The following is an 18698-nucleotide window of genomic DNA, read 5'->3' as shown; positions in this document are numbered from 1 at the left end:
TACGCAGAATGTTCCCCTAGTTAACAAAAAAACGGGACACTCAAACATCTGGGGAATATTACTAAAACATTCTCTATCCCTAGAATTGTTAGCTTGGATTCCCCCTGTCACAAGGAGTTTTATGGCTGATTTAAGATGTTACGGTCAATCCGCAGTATTTTTTTATTTATTTACCTCGTGAAATGGGAAAACATGTATTTATTAAGTTGATCATGTGCTCTTTATAACAGAGTGATACAATTAGGTGAAATCAAAAATACGTTTTGGGACCATGTCACACTTCTTAAAAGTCACCGAATTTGTGAAACGACCCAATAACCTCTTTAATCTTCCTCTTATTGATGATAGCTGTGTTTAAGTGTACCTCAATTACTGGATATAGTTCCAGAAATGTTGTATTAACCCCCTAAATGCCTCTGGATTCAGTATGTATTGATTTAGCATGCAATGTGTGAGAAGTGTGAGTAAGAGTATAAGGTCAAAGAGATTTGTTCCAAAACTTTATTTCTCTCTCTTTGAGCATATATTTACAATATAACTTGGCAAAAACAAAGCAAAGTACAGTGGTTGTATTTTGAACTTTAGTTTCACACACCAAATACATCTGTACAAGGCTCCATTAAACCAAACAAAATGACTGTTGTTGATTCTATCATTTGTGCAGGGGTTGCATATGCAATCTTAGCTGTACATCTGGACTGTATCCTTGACGACTGATGCTGATATGCACAAAGTGCATATAATTTTCACCTATTATTTACAGAGCAAGAAAATGAAGAAAGATAATACGTGAATGGTTTCAGATTTAGTTGCAATCTCTCGGTTTGGGTCAGAGTTGGTAGGCCTAAACACCAGCAGCATGCTTTTGGGGTATTTTTCATATCAAAACTTGTCTCAAAAGTGTTTTCACCTGTTGGCGGTTCTTTGTGTCCTGTCTAAGCTGTTTCGTTCTGTTCTATGTTGGCCACCAGGCCCTTGGTGTCCACAGTGGCTGTTGAGCGGATGGGGTTGTTGAAGTACAAGGTGTTGTCGAACGTACACTCTCCCAGGACGGGGGTAGGTATCCGTTTGCGGAGTAGGAAGGCACCGAGTCCTACCACTGTGATTATCACCAAGACGACTGCTACAGCGATGCCGGCGTAACCATGGGGAGCTTCCTCCACTAAGGGAGCTAGAAGAAAGGAAGTCACAGTGTTATTGGCAAAATTATTGGTGGGATTGGTTTTAGTCTCTGTATAATGTTCAGAAAAGTGGAGTAGACTGAAGTTGTCCCTAGACGCTGATCTTGGGTCAGTTTTGCATTTTCTCCACTAATGGTTACGGATTGGGTGAGGGGAAACTGTTCCTAGGACTGTGCCCTGGAGCCAGAAAAGCATTGATTTAATTGTCAAAACTATAAAATGTATGATTCTTTACGCTAACCAATTGTATCTGCTATGAGACACTCACCAGCAACTGGTTGCTTCTCTGTTGGCGTGATGACTGCAAAAGAAAGAGATAAAGATGTTCAGAAAACATAATTGCAAGACAATTCAAAGCTGATTCAACAAACGCAGGATGACTTGAATAATGACTCTGAGATCATCCCATCTTAAATACTTGAATCTATCAGCTGAGTCCGACTCACCTTTGGCTGTTTTGCAGATGTACGACTTGTACCGGTTGCAGCTGTTAGTACTCCACAGACCACTATCAGACTGAATCTCCACACATTGTTCTCCACCCTTTGGCATCCCTTGTTTCCATTTGGTATAGTCCACCACACTGTTGTCAATCCACATCCAGTCACCTGGAACAAGAACAATGGGTCAAACCTATATCCTTTGACATGGGTGATTCATTGTCATTGAACAACTATAAATCGATAAACATGGTTGTCAAATTGGGATATAATCTTAGAATTGCAAGAGACGGGTAGGTACTGTACTTGCCATTTGTTCATTTAAGGTGATGTTGCTAGTTAAACATGTTTTATATTCAAGGGAACAGGCTTTTTGAGCCAGTGGCCTCCTTAATGTTATGGGTTGTCAGTAAAATGGGTTTCAAAATTCAGGTAATTTTTCCTGAATTCCTTGGTTTTCCAGAAATCCTGGTTGGGAATTTTGGGAAATGTCGCTGAATTTTATAACCATAGGTACTGACCTTCGTGGCTCTTGTGCATGCCAATCCAGAATGACTTGGAGCCATCCTGCAATAGCTCAAGGTTCTCCTGGATGAAGCTGGCCTCCAAGGGATCCTCGATACTCACCAGGGATGCTCCTGTTGTCAGAGAAACAGGCTCTTACTACCCATATTCTTTGAATTTCTTGCATTCAATTAATTAATATGTTCATACGCTCTACATTCAATTAAGACATTGGGTATGTCTCAAATAGCACCCCATTTCCTATGTAGTGCACTACTTTTTGACCATGGAATAGCATGCCGTTTGGGACGCTATTCCATTGTGGTCTGAATGACAGTTGGTGTAAAGGAGGTGAAGTGTGTACCCATTCGGAGACATTCCACAGTGGCGTGGGCCCAGTTGTCCACCACAGAGTTGAGGAAGGCGTAGCAGTAACCCCTGAAGGGAACCCACGTCTTGCGTTTCTTGGGCTCGGGGCAGTTGCCAGGGAGCTGAGGGGGCTGGCTGGGGGCTATGTCTTTAAAAGAGGCCAGAGAAGTTCACATACTGAAGTTGATGTACATGAGATGTACATGAGATGTACATGGTCAATGTTGGCAAAATTGATACATTACTGCATACAACACTTTTAAAAGACACACTTTTGGATTGATCAACCATTAAACACAGACATTGTCTGTAAATGGAGTAAAGGCCTTGTCTGACCTGGTGATCTCTTGCACAGTGAGGAGTAGGTGTTACTACAGTCGCCTGTCTTCCACTTGGCGTCCGTATCCATGTAAACACAGGCCATATTGTTCTTTGGCTCATCTTCGCCCCATTTGGTGTAAGATAGAGGCCAGTTATCCACCCACTTAAAACGCCCTTCAGTCTGAGAGACAGAGACAAATGAAACACACAATGGGGGCAAGATCCAGCCAAAAGCTTACAGGTTTAAAAACACAAAACCGCTCTGGTTTCTTAAATGAACACGTCAGAGTAGGAGTTCCAATGCATAACAGTGGGAGATCATATCAATGCTAAGTCCTCTATGGAGCTGCACTAGCTCTTAAACCAAAGCCAGAGTCCTACACATTAGGTCATTTTTTACCTGCTGTGCCTTGTAAAAGGGAAATTGAAGATTTTATTTTTACCTTTATTTAACTAGGCAAGTCAGTTAAGAACAAATTCTTATTTTCAATGACAGCCTAGGAACAGTGGGTTACCTGCCTTGTTCAGGGGCAGAACAACAGATTTGTACTTGTCAGCTCTGGGATTCAATCTTGCAACCTTTCGGTTACTAGTCCAACGCTCTAACCACTAGGCTACGCTGCCGCCCCAAGATCAGAAAGCTCCATATTTATAATTAGTCTGATCAACATATTGTCTAGAATATTTAGTCTCTGTAACCCAAATGATTGGCATAGAGCAATGTCAGTACCATAGCAGGCTAGCGGTTAGAGCATTGGGCCAGTAACCGGAAGGTTACTGACAAGGTAAAAATCTGTTGCTCTGCGCCTGAGCAAGGCAGTTAACCCCCAGGTTCCGTGGATGTCGATTAAGGCACCTCTCTGATTCAGAGGGGTTGGGTTAAATGCGGAAGACACATTTCAGTTGAATACATTCGGCTGGACAACTGACTAGGTGTCCCACTTTCCTCCTCTTTTACCAAGTTGTTGTTGAGGCCAATCCACACGGGCCCATTGTATTTGTGCATCTGCATTGTGATGAAGGCCTGGGTGATGGGGTTCAGGATGCTAGCCATCTCTGCATCGTCTGCTTTACATTGCCTCCGGGCCTCGTCCCAGTTCATCTTCTGGACCACCAGTTTGAAGGAGTCATTTCCCAGCTTGTCGAACGTCTTCGTTGACTCTGTGGTGGCAGGGACCACAATCTGAGAATCTGAAACCAAAGGAGACTTGTTGGAGGGGAACCTAAAGAGGGATACTCTATTGGGCCACATACCGAAGAATTGGAATTGAACATCCTCGCTAGGGTTGAGAAAGTTACTGGAATTTTGCAAACCTAGAGCAGCCTCACTGAACTATAGCTTCTTCTCACCAATATTCCTTTTGCAGATGAAACCACGGGATACTAAGCAGTCCTCGACCTTCCACATTCCTGTCTGTTTTTGAGAGCTGCCCACCAGAACCACACAGTCAAACACCTGGAAGAGAGATTGGGAAGGAGATGAAAAGGTTAGATCCCTCTTCATAATTCTCATTTGACTGGTTAAGGCTGTTTTGCATTTGGATTTATTGACAATAAGTCAATCAACATCACAAAGCCTAACATGTAAAGGTTCCCAAACACAGATTTAAGGCGCAGTCCTGGATTAAAAATAATTCTCAATAAAGAATCTTCCTTGAAAGTAGGATTTTAGTCTACCTACTTTCAAGGGGGATTCTCTATTGAGAACAATGTTTTATCTGTTTCCAGGAAGTCACTTAATCTGTGTTCAGCAAACAGTTATATTTACTGTAAGTCTTGTACCTCTTCCAAAAATGAATATCGTCCGTCTGGCACTGACGTTGGATGCCCTTTTGCCCAGTTGGTATAGGAAACCCCTCTCCCCTCCGTCCATAGGAAGCGCATCTCCCAGTTGATGTCGTTTAGACCTATCCAAATGTCCTGGGGATTCCCAAGCATCTGGGTGGTAAGGAATGCTGGGAGAAAGACCAGTCAGAACAATGAAGAGTCATCAGGTGATTCCTGATGTACTGTTTACATGCAAATGATTATCAACCCCTGTTCCATTGGCTAGCATTTACATTTTTTGGCGCTCATTAACCAATGTCTATAAGATTTCTTGTTGCATGCTTTATAATTCTGCACAAATCCTCATTATAATTTTACACACCTAATTTGACAGATTATTTACAGCATGATTTTATGCTAAATTACTTTTAGAGAATTTCAATGTTCATTCTATTTCATTCTACCTTGGGCAATGCCAATGTCTCAGGTAGCTTTGGCAGTCAGGTGTAAAGGGATGGACTTCTCACCCACCTTGCTCTTTCTCGCTGAGGACAGAGGCCAGGTTCCCTCCCTGGTTGATGCAGTAGGTCCTGGCCTCCTGCCACGGCTTCTTATCGCTGTCTCCAATGAATTTGTAGCACTGTGGAAACCCGATGCATCAGCGCTGTGTGTTGGAACATCACAAGCTACTACAGCAAACAAAATGGATTCTATTGTGCATGGGCTGTGGTCAAAAGTAGTGCACTATGAAGGGAATAAGGTGCCATTTGGGATGCAAACAATGACTCAACTCTCCACACACAGGTCAGCATCACATTGGGTCATCACTCGGGCCTTGATTTTTTTCCTTGACACATGATAAGGAAAGTAGTTTGTGTGAGGTTTTCTCTACTGGTGTACCGTACAGGTATATAGTATGTAGCCTACGGTATGATTTTATAGTATGTGGTGGTGGTACTGTAGTAGCGTAGCAGTTACCTTCCCCTGGAAAGCAATCCATTCTGGGGCACAACCTCCCTTGGGTACAGTGGTGGGGGCCATGGTTGTGTTAGTGAAACTGGTGGTTCTTTTACAAATGGAGGCCAGCTCTACGCCACAGTTGATGTCATTCCAGTACCCTAGAGATGCAGAGAAACAAAGAGACACAACCCGATATAGACCCAGCTTACAAAATGACATCCTGGGAGCGTCCCCTGAATGTTAGTGAAAGTTCCATGGACGTTGCAGTGTAACGACACTGTAACGAGAGCATAACTGCTAAATCTCTCTGGAATCAGACGTACCCATACTCTTGTATATCGTCACACAGTTCTCATCGTTGTTGGCAAAGTTGGGTTCATTTTGATCCCACGCGGTATACACAACAGGAGACCCATCCAACCAGCTGAAACATACAGTACACAAACCCAGTCTGAACTGTGAGCATCCATTCAATCAACTACACACCTGGAAAGCACACGTTTCTCCACTCGGCAGAGAAGCACAGATCTCAAGCATGTTCACTGGACTGAGATAAACAAAACATGCTCATGCACGAATATCTCTGAAAAGAGGTGGTAGGACTTCAGGTTGTTTTAAATGTCCAGGGAAGAGTCAACAGTCATTTTACGTACCTGAAAGACTTATCCAAACCAACGGTCATACCAATGTAATATTGTCCCTCGGATCCTCTGGATATCTGGAAAAAAGTTAAAACTCTTTGAGGAAATAACCATTTCTAGATTGAACATTGAACATTTCAGTGACACTTGTTGTCTACCTGTCATAATGTAAAATGATCTCTATAAGATCCAAAGAACCAAAGCTTTTCGGACGTCACAGGACTGCATATACACAAATATAAACTCAACATGTAAAGTGTTGGTATCATGTTACATGAGCTGAAATAAAAGATCCCAGAAATGTTCAGTAATGCACAAAAAAAGCTTATTTCTCTCAATTTTAGTGCACACATTTGTTTACATCCCTGTTAGTGAGCATTTCTCCTTTGTCAAGATAATCCATCCACCTGGTAGGTATGGCATATCAAGAACCTGATTAAACAGTGTGATCGTTATACAGGTGCACCTTGTGGTGGGGACAATGAAAGGCCACTCTAAAATGTGCAGTTTTGTCATACAACCCAATACCACAGATGTCTCAAGTTTTGAGGGAACGTGCAATTGGCATGCTGACTGCAGGAATGTTCACCACAGCTGTTGCCAGATCATTGAATGTTAATTTCTCTACCATATGCCGCCTCAAATGTCATTTTAGAGAATGACGTCCAACCGACCTCACAACTGCAGACCACGTGTATGGCGTCTTGTGGGAGAGGGGTTTGCAGATGTCAACGTTGTGAAGAGAGTGCACCATGGTGGCGGCGGGGTTATTATGGTATGGGCAGGCATAAGCTACGGACAATGAACACAATTGCATTTTATAGACCGTGACGATATCCTGAGGCCCATTGTCGTGCCATTCATTCACCACAATCACCTCATGTTTCAGCATGATAATGCACGGCCCAATGTTGCAAGGATCTGTACACAATTCCTGGAAGCTGAAAATGTCCCAGCTCTTCCATGGCCTGCATACTCACCAGTTATGTCACCCATTGAGCATGTTTGGGATGCTCTGGATCAACATGTTCAGTAGCTAGTTCCAGTTCTTGCCAATATTCAGCAACTTCGCACAGCCACTGAAGAGGAGTGGGACAACATTCCACAGGCCACAATCACCAGCCTGATCAACTCTATGCGAAGGAAATGTGTCGTGCTGCATGAGGCAAATGGTGGGCACACCAGATACTGACTGGTATTCTAATCCACGCCCCTAAATCTTTTTCAAGGTATCTGTGACCAACAGATGCAAATCAGTATTCCCAGTGATGTGAAATCCATAGATTAGGGCCTAATTAATTCATTTAAATTGACTGATTTACTTACAGTACCAGTCAAGTTTGGACACACCTACTCATTCAAGGGTTTTTCTTTATTTTTACTATGTTCTACTTTGTATAATAATAGTGAAGACATCAACACTATGAAATAACACATATGGAATCATGTAGGAACCAAAAAAGTTTTAAACAAATCAAAATATATTATATATTTGAGATTCTTCAAAGTAGCCCAAGTAGCTGGTTGAGAGAATGATAACAGTGTGCAAAGCTGTCATCAAGGCAAAGGGTGACTACTTTAAAAAATCTCAAATATAAAAATATATTTTGATTTGTTTATCACTTTTTTTGTTACTACATGATTCCATGTGTTATTTCATGGTGGTGATGTGTATACTATTATTCTATTATATAGAAAAGAGCAAAAATAAAGAAAAAGTGTGTCCAAACATTTGACTGGTACTATATATATGAACTGAAATTTTTTCATGTTGCATTTATATTTTTGTTCAGTATAGAAGTGTCTACCTGTTTCCATATGAACTTCCTCTCGCTCTCTGCAGTAATGACCACCAGGTCACCAAAGTTCTTTTTACAGAATTCTCTCGCCTCGTCCATGGGGAGATTCTCAGTGTTGAAGAAATACTGAGTGTCGTTGTACTCAATCCAGCCGTCCTTTGTAGTGTTGTACACTGAAAAGGCAAGTATATAAGGAGTACATTTCCTGTTAGCCAATTTTAATAGTACATTTTCACAGAGTACATTTTCTCTTAGTGTTTGTGTTGAACTATGCTTTAGAAACTAAATGATAGAAGATGGTATGCTATACATTATGTGCAGTGATTCATTTAACTTAAAGGAAAGGCCAAGAGCTTGAAGGAGAGCAGGGATAGTGAGAAGGAGGAAGTGGAGACAGGAAGTGGAGGAATGAGAAACAGGAAACTAGACATATTCCCAAGATCCTGTGCATTACCTGGCTCAAATTGAGTGGGAGGGGGCTTTGGGGTAACCCCTGTGGATACCAAAAAAAGTTTGGGTGAGCACATCTGCAAGGTTGAGGGTCAAAATTCTATGTTCATCAATAGTTTCATAACTGACATGAACCTCATGCCCATTGGGCAGAGACACTGGTTGAATCGACATTGTTTAAACGTGATTTCAATGAAATGACGTTGAACCAACGTGGAATAGATGTTGAATTGACATCTGTGCCCAGTGGCTGGTGAAGTCAGTGCGCCAGCAGATATGGTCTACTGTACCTTTGCGGATTTCGCAAATCCAGTCATTGTAGGCATCACAGTGTCGATCATTCCAGTGGCGTCCGTAGTAAAACTGGACCTCTGCGCATTTTTCATTATCGTTGTAGTTGTTTGGTTCTCCAAATCCCCAATTCTCATAGCTGAACTGGAGAACAACATTGGAATAATGTTACACAGTAGCACTGTATGGTGTCCATATTAGGACAGTCTCAGCATGAGGCTGTCCTTATATGGACACCATAGTACTGTATGAACTTTCAATCCCATTAAAGACTGCAAATCAATGAGAATATAAGAATTTGTTCTTAACTGACTTGCCTAGTTAAATAAAGGTAAAAAATTTTAATAAAAATAAAAATGATTGAAACTACTTCAAAGGAGAAGGGATATCACAGTAAAGATGAGGTGGTAGGCTACTCACTGCTGATCCGTCAGCCCACACAAAACCTGCGTTGGGATCCAGATTGCTGAGGCCGATCCAGGCTCCATCAGAGGAATGATACCTGAACAGAGAGAATGGAAACCACAGACAGTGGTTATTATGACTGTGTGGATTTCAACCATAAACAGTGGTTATTACGACCGTGCTGATTTTGATTTCAACCACAGACAGTGGTTATTATGACTGTGGATTTCAACCATAAACAGTGGTTATTACGACAGTGCTGATTTTGATTTCAACCACAGACAGTGGTTAATAGGACCACACTGGTTTTGACTGATACATCTTGGCAACAGAGACAGCTATGAGGATAACTTACGGAGAGCTGTTCATGTCTGTGGCACTGTGAATGCTCATCAGATCACCACCAATGGCCTTGCAGAATTCCCGCGCCTCTGACCATGACTTCTTGTTTTCAGTCTCTTTTCTGTAAAGCTTATTGAGGGGAGAGAAAATGATAATTGATTAATTATTAATTAATTATTAGAATAAAGGATTATCAATGAATTCATGCTCATTGATTAAATTATGAATATAAAAAAAAAAACTATTCACTTCAATTGACTAATCAAAGTGTTTGTTACAGCATGTTCCCCAACTGTACCTTGTAACAGACATTCCTTTTAGCAGCAGGTGACCACCCAGAAGGACAGCTCAGTGCCGGAGTGGTGGGAGGGGCCATTGTTGATGTGACTCCCTCCGCCATTTTCTTACAGATGTACTTCTCCTTGTTGCTGCAGCTGACCACATCCCACAGTCCCGCAAACATTCCAGTTGTCATAGCTACGCATCCTTGTTTTCTGTCTTTTTTCAAACACACAGAAAGACGAGAGAAAATGTAATAGTTTAATTTAGTTCTGACATTTGCCAGGCAGTTAAGGTGTGGGAGAAAGTACTCCTCTAATACCGCAGTCGTCACACCAATGACAGTTCATGCTACAATCGATCATCAGTTGCTACAATAAATCACCATTGTGGGAAAAGGACACTGTACCTGGCATGCCCACGTTGAAGTGGGTGAACTTGACCTCCGAACTGGTAGTCCACTTGAACGTGTCTATATCCGCCATGTTGGAAAGTCCAGTCCAGAAGTACCTCTCCGGCCTCAAACCCACCAAACTGACCAGGAAGGCATTTTCATACCTGCAAACCAACAAACACACACATATTCAATCTATTATCTGACAACTTATTGCTATTATCTTGTCAAATCAAATCAAATGTATTTGTCACACACACATGGTTAGCAGATGTTAATGCAAGTGTAGTGAAATGCTTGTGCTTCTAGTTCCCACCATGCAGTAACAGGATATGACTCAAATAAGTGAGTCAAATATATCTTATCCTTATAAGATAGTAATGATGTGATACTGTACCTGTCAGCCACTTCCACCAGGATTGAGTCACTCTGCTGGCATGTCTGCTTGGCCTCATCAAATGTTTTGGTTTCTGATCCAATGTTGTAGCAGTAAGAACCATACCGGATCCAGCCCTTGATGACAAAAATACAGAAACAATTATCCTCCTACTGGTGAATCTTTGTCAGTCAAGATGATACCATTCTAGTCCTTATCTAGAATCATTTTCAAGCTTCCATTTCATGTGATATCATTTTGTATTCATTAGTTACTGTACTCTCCCTTTCAACAAACAGGAAATGACCTCACTCACCAGCTTACATCCTGGACTATCTTCCTCTGGGGCACCTGCCACCGGTTTAGTGGAGGCCTTTTTCTTACACATGTACCCGTAGGTCTTCTCACACAAATTATCCGCCCACTTCCCATCCTGGGAGAGTATATGGAGTCCACATTGTCACAATACCACATTTAGTACTGCGTTGACACCACTGTTAAACGTTGTCATCGTTGCCACTGTTAGCTCTAGTATTTAGCTAGTGTTTGCATTTATCTAGCGTCAGCATTTACCTAGCATTAGCATATAGCTAGTGTTAGGGTTAGTTATAAAAAATCTGCGGTGTAAGCATTTAGCTAGCATTCGTGTTAGCATTAGCATGAACCTAGTCTGTCCATTGAGGGACCAATGTGAATGTTACCTTTCCTCTGATCAGGACACAGTCCTCCTGGAGGTTGGCACCGTGGGAGGGCTCCCCTGTCTGCCAGTGGCTGAATGTCACATGGGATCGGTCGGTCCACTCAAACAGCAGAGCGTTCCTTTGGTCGTTCAGGCCGATCCACAGCTCATCTGTGGCCGCTAAAGTGAAGCAGAAGGACATTAAGAGTCAGAGCCAGAAAGACAGTGAAAAACACCTGATATACTTATCGTTGCCTTTGGCTGATCAAATTGACTGAGGTGACATTATTATTATTATTATTTATTCAGGGAAGCCCAGTTGAGATCAGGGTCTCATTCACAATCGTGCCTGAGTACAAACATTTTTACAATAGAGAAAATTAACATTCCAAATAAAACCAGAAGAATAAAAAACTACAATTACAATACTACAATTTCAACAAATGAACCATTACATCAATAAAAACAACTGCAATTCTCAATGAATGAATTTAACACCAGCGTCCTAAACTGCTTTAGCGGCACCAGGGAATCATGAATGCACGGAATTGTGCAGGTTGTTCCAACAATGGGGGGCACTAAAGCTAATGGAGGATTTACCAAAATAGGTAGAGATCTTAGGGGCCTCAAGATTTAAACAACACTGTGACGGGTTTGGTCACCTATTCTTTTATAGTTTAGCAACAAAGTTAGGTAAGTTAGAAGCTTGTGTAGTAGAACGTTGTAAATAAAAAGGTAGTAATGAAGATATCTACAGGACTTCAATAGGGACCAGCCAACGTTTTGATACAGGATGAAGTGGTGAGCATTAAAATTGTCACCTGTGATAAAGTGAAGGAAATTATGGTAGACGGCATCCAAACGTTTAAGAATAGCGGCTTCTGCAATCTGGTAAATGGTGTCACCATAGTCAAGAACGGGTAGGAATATTGACGGTACAATCTGCTGCCTGCTATTTAGGGAGACGCGAAATGAAATGACAACCCATAAGAAAGGTCCTTGTAGTGAATAACAGATATGTCAGATATAGAGGTAATTGTAGCTACGACATGGATTGTGTACTCACTATATCCTGACTGAGAGATGATGAAGCTTTGTTCTTCTATGTTGTGGATGCTGGCCAGGTCCCCTCCATCTTTGTGGCAGGCGGCCAGGGCATCCCTCCACATCTTCTTGGTACGTTGTAGGTAGTAGCAGTGGCCTGCATAAGGAATCCAGTGACTGGTGCAGAAGGTGGGCTGATCTTTTCCTACTGAGGGGGGTCAAAGTTCAATAGTCAGAGACAAGGTAGAATGTTCAGAAAGTGGTAGACTGCAATGTTTTATCTGTTTGACCCAAACAACCTCTGGGTCTGTATTCATGAAGCATCTCGGAGTAAGAGTGCTGATCTAGTATCAGCCCGCCCCCGTCCATGTAACCTTATTCATTATAATCTTAAAAGCTAAACTGACACTAGTTCAGCACTCCTACTCTGAGACACTTAGTGCACTAATATATACGGGTTCAGTTTACCCTACCCTACACAACCTGATCTGGTGTTGTTAACCTTGTGTTGCATGGCATTTGGACTAATTTAAAAGTTACACTCTTGAGTAGTTCATGACTGTTATGTACTGTATGATTCAACTCTTACCTATAGGGGCAGAGGCCAGAGTAGTGGAGTTTCCTTTGCGACAGATATATCCCAGCTTCTTGGAACATTCATTGGTCTCCCATTTCGAGGCCTTGCCAGCATTCAGGGTTGCACAGCTGAGCCCGGGTTCAGTTGATGGATGTCCTTTTGGAAATATTGACCCATATATTTATTAATTGTCTTCCTGCAACATTGGAAGGCATAACATACTTGGACAACCTCAGTTGTTCCCTAGACTGTAAAGTATAGTATGATGTGTTGCATGCAGTTGCACTCACCTGGAGCCCAGTTTAAATATCTGAATGGGTTTCCATTGCTCCACTTCCATCCAGCCTCAAAGTCTAGGCTATTCAGTCCAATCCACAGAGATGTGCCCAGGATATTGGTCAACCCTGCATCAATAAAAAGCATTACAATACGTCCACGGGAGCAGTGTAATATTCTTAATAAGGAATTGATTGTATGAGATTGATTTATCTCTAAATCAAGGTGAGGTTGTAGGTTAGACTGGCCATAGCGCACTTTGGGCAAATGCCCTGATCCATCTTCGGGCCGGTGTGTCAGAAATGTCTGGGCTGGTTCCTGGTCCCAGTCCTCCCTTGGACAACAGGTTAGACTATTCCTGAGATGTAGGTCTCACCAGGTCTGACTGTACATACCTGAGATGTAGGTCTGACCAGGTCTGACTGTACATACCTGAGATGTAGGTCTGACCAGGTCTGAATGTACATACCTGAGATGTAGGTCTGACCAGGTCTGACTGTACATACCTCTGATGTAGGTCTCACCAGGTCTGACTGTGCATACCTGAGATGTAGGTCTGACCAGGTTTTACTGTGCATACCTGAGATGTAGGTCTGACCAGGTCTGACTGTACATACCTGAGATGTAGGTCTGACCAGGTCTGACTGTACATACCTGAGATGTAGATCTGACCAGGTCTGACTGTACACACCTGAGATGTAGGTCTGACCAGGTCTGACTGTACATACCTGAGATGTAGGTCTGACCAGGTCTGACTGTACATACCTGAGATGTAGGTCTGCTCGTGGAGCTCTACTATACTAAGCAGGTCGGCTCCTTGCTGCTGGCAGCTCGTCCTCGCTTGGTGCCAGGTCAACACGGACTGGGTGTTCCTCTGGTACAGGACACCTGTCACTGGATCACTGTCCCATCCTGAGGATGCTGAGGGGGACACAGAAACATTAGGACACACTTAAGTTGGGAAAAAGAAAGCATCAATAACAGTCCAAGAACTGAATCAACTAGTGTTCTGTTCATCTCTATCACTTTCTATCATGATAGAACTGCCCCTCATATCTGTGACTATGGTGGCAGTTCACCAGGAACCTTAGTGAAAGGGGGCTTCCTTCCTTTTCCTGTCCCAGTTTTGGAGCTGTGTCAGGGGAAACACAGGAATGAGCTCCAATCAGGATGGAAGGGTAAAGAGACATAGAGCTTCGTCCACAGCTAGAGGAACTAGAGAAAGCGTTTGTGTTTTTCTGTCAGGAGGTCAGAGACCAGACCTTGTCAGCGCTGACCTGGCCAATCCTGACCTCCAGCGAGGTCACGGAAAAACAGGAAAATCTAAGATTTTCATTTGTACATTAGCCTCCCTATCACAGGCTTGGCAGGGTGTTTTACGACATTGTTTGAATTGGCTAACGTCCCCATATCTTAAACCCTGATCGTTTGCCTTGTTTTTACAGACTCATCAGAGTCTAGTATAGAGTAGGCCACTGATATTAGATATTTGTGTACTCCCATGAGTCAAATTGATTTTACCTTTTTATTTTAGGAACTGGGTTGTATTCATAAAGCATCCCAGAGTAGGAATGCTGATCCAGGATCAGGTCCCTTCTTGTCCTTATTCATTTTGATCTAAAAGGCCAAACGGATCCTAAATCAGCACTCCTATTCTGAGATGCTTGATACATACGGCTCATGATTTTCTACAGGTGTCACCTACTGACCCTTTTCCTGATCAGTGGAAAATGGCAGTAAATGACAAAAAAACATAGCATGACATGTGAGGCTTGACTCACATTTCGAGGGACAGAAGCCCCACTTCTTGGCTTTATTGTAATCTGTCTCTGTGGCGCACCAGAGCTGTCCATCTGAGCGCCCCTGCAGAGTGCACTCAGCATACCACTTCTCCCCAAACTGAAAGGGGAACTGGCAGGGACTTCCAAAGGCATTCCCCCCTAGTGTGAACACCTCTGATGAAGGGGACAAAACAGTTTGTTACATTTACATTTAACATTTATATAATTTAGCAGATGCTCTTATCCAGAGCGACTTACAGTTAGTGCATTCATCGTAGGATAGCTAGGTGGGACAACCACATAATGTAAATCATAGTAAGTGCATTCTTCCTTAATAAAGTATCTATCAGCTATCAGTCAGTGCTAGTAGGAAAAAAATACATTGTTAACAGTATGAATCATCCCAGGTCAGACATTCATTCCCTGGCTTTAAGAAAGTTTATGACAACAGCATCTGACACTTCTGATTCCTACCTCCAATCTCCAACCTCCAGTAACAGTGAGTGTGTCTTGTAGCTTACTTACCTTGGTAGCCCTTGGAGCAGAGGTCCTTCTGAGTACCATACATCTTCCAACAGCTCCAAGACCCAGATCCCTGGTAGATCATCATATTCTTCTCGTTGCGGTTGCCATAGTTTAAGTGCAGCGCCTTGTCTTTGAGGCCGAACAGGGTCTCGTTCTTACACTGCCAGTGCTGGAGCTCACTCTTCTCATCACAGGGGAAGAGCAGCACCTTGACCCAGTCCTTCAGGTCCTGAGCCCCCAGGCAGAGCTTCAGGGAGATGCTGAGGAGACGAGACTGCGAGGCCCAGCGGAATTGCTGGTTCTGGGACGTGTGGTCACAGGGAGCCACTGTGACTTGACTGGCGCTCACCACCAACACACACTTGTTGTGTTCCTGGTTGTAGATCAGGAAGGAGCTGCTGTCTGCAGCACGGGGGATAAGGTTCTTCTTATTTCTTATTTTTATATTTGTTTTTGTTCTACAGTACCAAGTTATTTTTAGTATTACATTGTTATTGATTACTGCATTGTTGGGGTTAGAGCTTTCGAGCAAGGCATTTCACTGTACTTGTACATGTGACATTGATACTTGAAACTAAGGACAATGATCTATCCAAGGTCTCATCCTTCTTTCGGGGCTCTACAGCAGCTCTCATAAACAGCACTGCAACGCTATTGAACTGTGACTGAGACACTGTGTATAATTGTATCAAAATCACAACATTTTAGGTCGAACTGTACAGTAAGTTGCATAATAAAGCCTGTGTATATAATTCATTTTTGTAGTTACTTATTTTCTGTACTTACAGCTGTTATACCTGATTACGGCATTCAAATTATTTTCAATAATTTTTAAGAACTCACAGTGTATGTAAGAACAATTGAAATACATATGTTTTAGGCCAAAAAAATAGGCCACTTTAATTTTTATATCTGAATGCATTTAAAACGCCTTAAAATATTTTGAACGTTATCTAGCTTGTCAAATGGTTCATCAATATATATTTTATTGTATTTGACCTTTATTTAACTAGGCAAGTCAGTTAAGAACAAGTTCTTATTTACAATGACGGCCTACAACGGCCAAACCCGAACGACGCTGGGCCAATTGTGCGCCGGTCTATGGGACTCTCAATCACGGCCAGATGTGATACAGCCTGGATTCAAACCAGGGACTCTAGTGGCACCTCTTGCACTGAGATGCGGTGCCTTAGACCACTGTGCCACTCGGGAGCCCTTGCAATATCTGCCAATGAAGCAAAATTTACTGAAGGACCTAGAAATTCTGGATATTTTTTACCAGTCTACATAAATATTGTTATACTCTAGCAGCCTCAACCTTGTCTTCCGTTTATTGGTAAAGCATATCAACAAATATAATTTGTATCACTTTCATTATACAGAATGCTTAACCGTTGCATGAAACCAATTAAAGTGTAATAAAACCCTACATACCTATCTCAGCAGCGCAGCAGAGAGCATGCATAAGGCACAGGAGCACAGCGAGGGATGGACTGGATGCCATCGTAGCTAGTGCATAGTTTGCTATCCCAGGGCGAAAAGGTGGTTGTCCAGTCCAGAAAGGAGAGAGGGATCTGGCTGTGGTGTATTCAGGTGTCGCTCATGGAAGAACAGTGACACAGAGACATGAATGCTGCCCCCTTAATCCAGCCAATGTGTATCCTGTCACATGGGTTGGTGCGGGGTTGGCCAAAACCACTGACATGAGGAGAGGAGAGGGGAAGGAGGAAATGTGCAGCCACTAGTCATTCACTTATCAGGAACACACAGGGGACGAGAAGAGCCACAGGGTTGAAATCAGCCAGAGCATCAATGAGCCAAGCCTCACTCACTTTGATTGGATAGTCAAACAAGGACCAGCTCTCAGGGCAACTCTCTATGGATGATCTGTAAAATCTAAATAAATCAGAGGTTCCTCTTTCCAAGTATATGGTAGAAGTCCTTTTGACGACTGAGGAACATCCTTAATTTCACAATATTCCATGCAAGAGACCTTTTTCGCCCCTATTTTAAGTAGAAATTGTGCACCAATATTGCATTTTAAAAGCCTGTTATATTAAATGACATGCCCTTTAATATAGACCACATGGATAATACAGATTTGATGGATGGATAATCAGATTTCTTTCATATTAATAAAGGCTTTCTAAAGTGCAAAAAATCTTCCTAGGAAGATTTCAACCCACTTAATCCCAAAATGTCTCCAAGTTTCACCATCATTGTAAAGCCATAGTTAATTTGTTCCTTTGACCAAATAATTTCTGAAGATTATTTATTTATTTAATGTGATTAGTGATTAATTTATGTCTGTCCCTCATTTTAAGGTCAACTCTGTAACGTGAACTGAACTCTCGTTTTAATATGGTGAAACTATTCCTTTTAAAATATATATATATATTTTTAAACATTGAACATCTAATCGTCCAATCAGAGCGTAAATTTATGTGAGCTGGCTCTACTTTTTTTGACCATTTTCTGGTGTTTTGTGGTGAAAAAATTAGCAGGTTGACCATCCCTTACAGATTTTTCACATGTGAAAACGTGATTTTACAACACTTCACATGTTATCACGCGAAATTCATGTGTTTTTGCGGTAAGGGATAACACGTCAATCCATAGACAGACAGGCTTACATTCAATTGCCACACCCTGCTGCACACAACAAGCTTCCATTCCCACTGTCACGAGGTGATTTAATGCCACTCTGTTACTATTTTTGGCACTTAATATGCATTTACTGTAGTAATGTGTTTAATTAACCTTTCGAGATGGAAAAACGTGTTTTTAGGTGAAATCTTTTTTTTTTTTTTACAACTTACACTTCTCAAATGGCACTGGATTGGTGAAAAGATACAGTAAGTACAGAAGACCAGATCAACAGGAAACCTCTCACCAAAAAAACAGGCTTCTGGCCAACAGTTGTGGCAAATATTTGGCAAGCTCATATTTTCACATGCAAATTCATTTTGAGGCAAACTTCTCCAAATACATTATGAATATGCAAATTAGATCATGTTTTTTGTTACTTTGTGTATTAACAACATTGAAATGTTGTATCTATATAGACCAAATCACATATAACTTTAATGTGACGTGGTAGCGTGAACCCAAGAGCAGAGAACGAACGAGACCAGGAATCAGCAGCTTGGAAAAAACGTAAATACTTTACTTGGAAAAAATGAAAAACGTAACAATACAGGAAAACTAAAAACAATAAACATCAACACTTGAAAACTCACGCAGGGGAATCATACAGGGAACATAATTCATGAATTAACAAAGGGAACAGACAACACA

The 18698-nt window shown here is 41.9% G+C and overlaps 1 protein-coding gene across 2 annotated transcripts; it reads right to left on the bottom strand.

The window, feature by feature from the left end:
• Positions 1–487: 487 nt before the first annotated feature.
• Positions 488–17029, bottom strand: mrc1a (mannose receptor, C type 1a). 2 transcript variants are annotated; one of them, XM_029756059.1, is made up of 30 exons: positions 16836–17029; positions 15402–15803; positions 14877–15050; positions 13861–14016; positions 13110–13223; positions 12832–12975; positions 12265–12450; positions 11221–11378; positions 10836–10952; positions 10541–10656; positions 10159–10307; positions 9769–9968; positions 9484–9599; positions 9144–9225; positions 8723–8867; positions 8437–8475; positions 7992–8155; positions 6196–6260; positions 5866–5966; positions 5561–5700; positions 5114–5222; positions 4598–4770; positions 4166–4271; positions 3774–4006; positions 2831–2996; positions 2490–2642; positions 2143–2259; positions 1628–1789; positions 1450–1482; positions 488–1171 (listed from the first exon to the last, which is right to left on the bottom strand). In XM_029756059.1, exons 1-30 carry the CDS (start codon positions 16903–16905, stop codon positions 936–938), a joined length of 4326 nt encoding a protein of 1441 aa, XP_029611919.1. In that variant the 5' UTR covers positions 16906–17029; the 3' UTR covers positions 488–935. The 2 variants fall into 2 exon arrangements, with proteins under 2 accessions (XP_029611919.1, XP_029611920.1); XM_029756060.1 differs by having other exon boundaries at positions 12265–12447.
• Positions 17030–18698: the final 1669 nt, after the last annotated feature.

Source organism: Salmo trutta, chromosome 6, assembly GCF_901001165.1.
Source record: "Salmo trutta chromosome 6, fSalTru1.1, whole genome shotgun sequence".
NCBI classification, from domain to species: Eukaryota; Metazoa; Chordata; class Actinopteri; order Salmoniformes; family Salmonidae; genus Salmo; species Salmo trutta.
The sequence above is the reverse complement of the archived record's forward strand: the minus strand, read 5'-3'. Positions and strand labels throughout refer to the sequence as shown.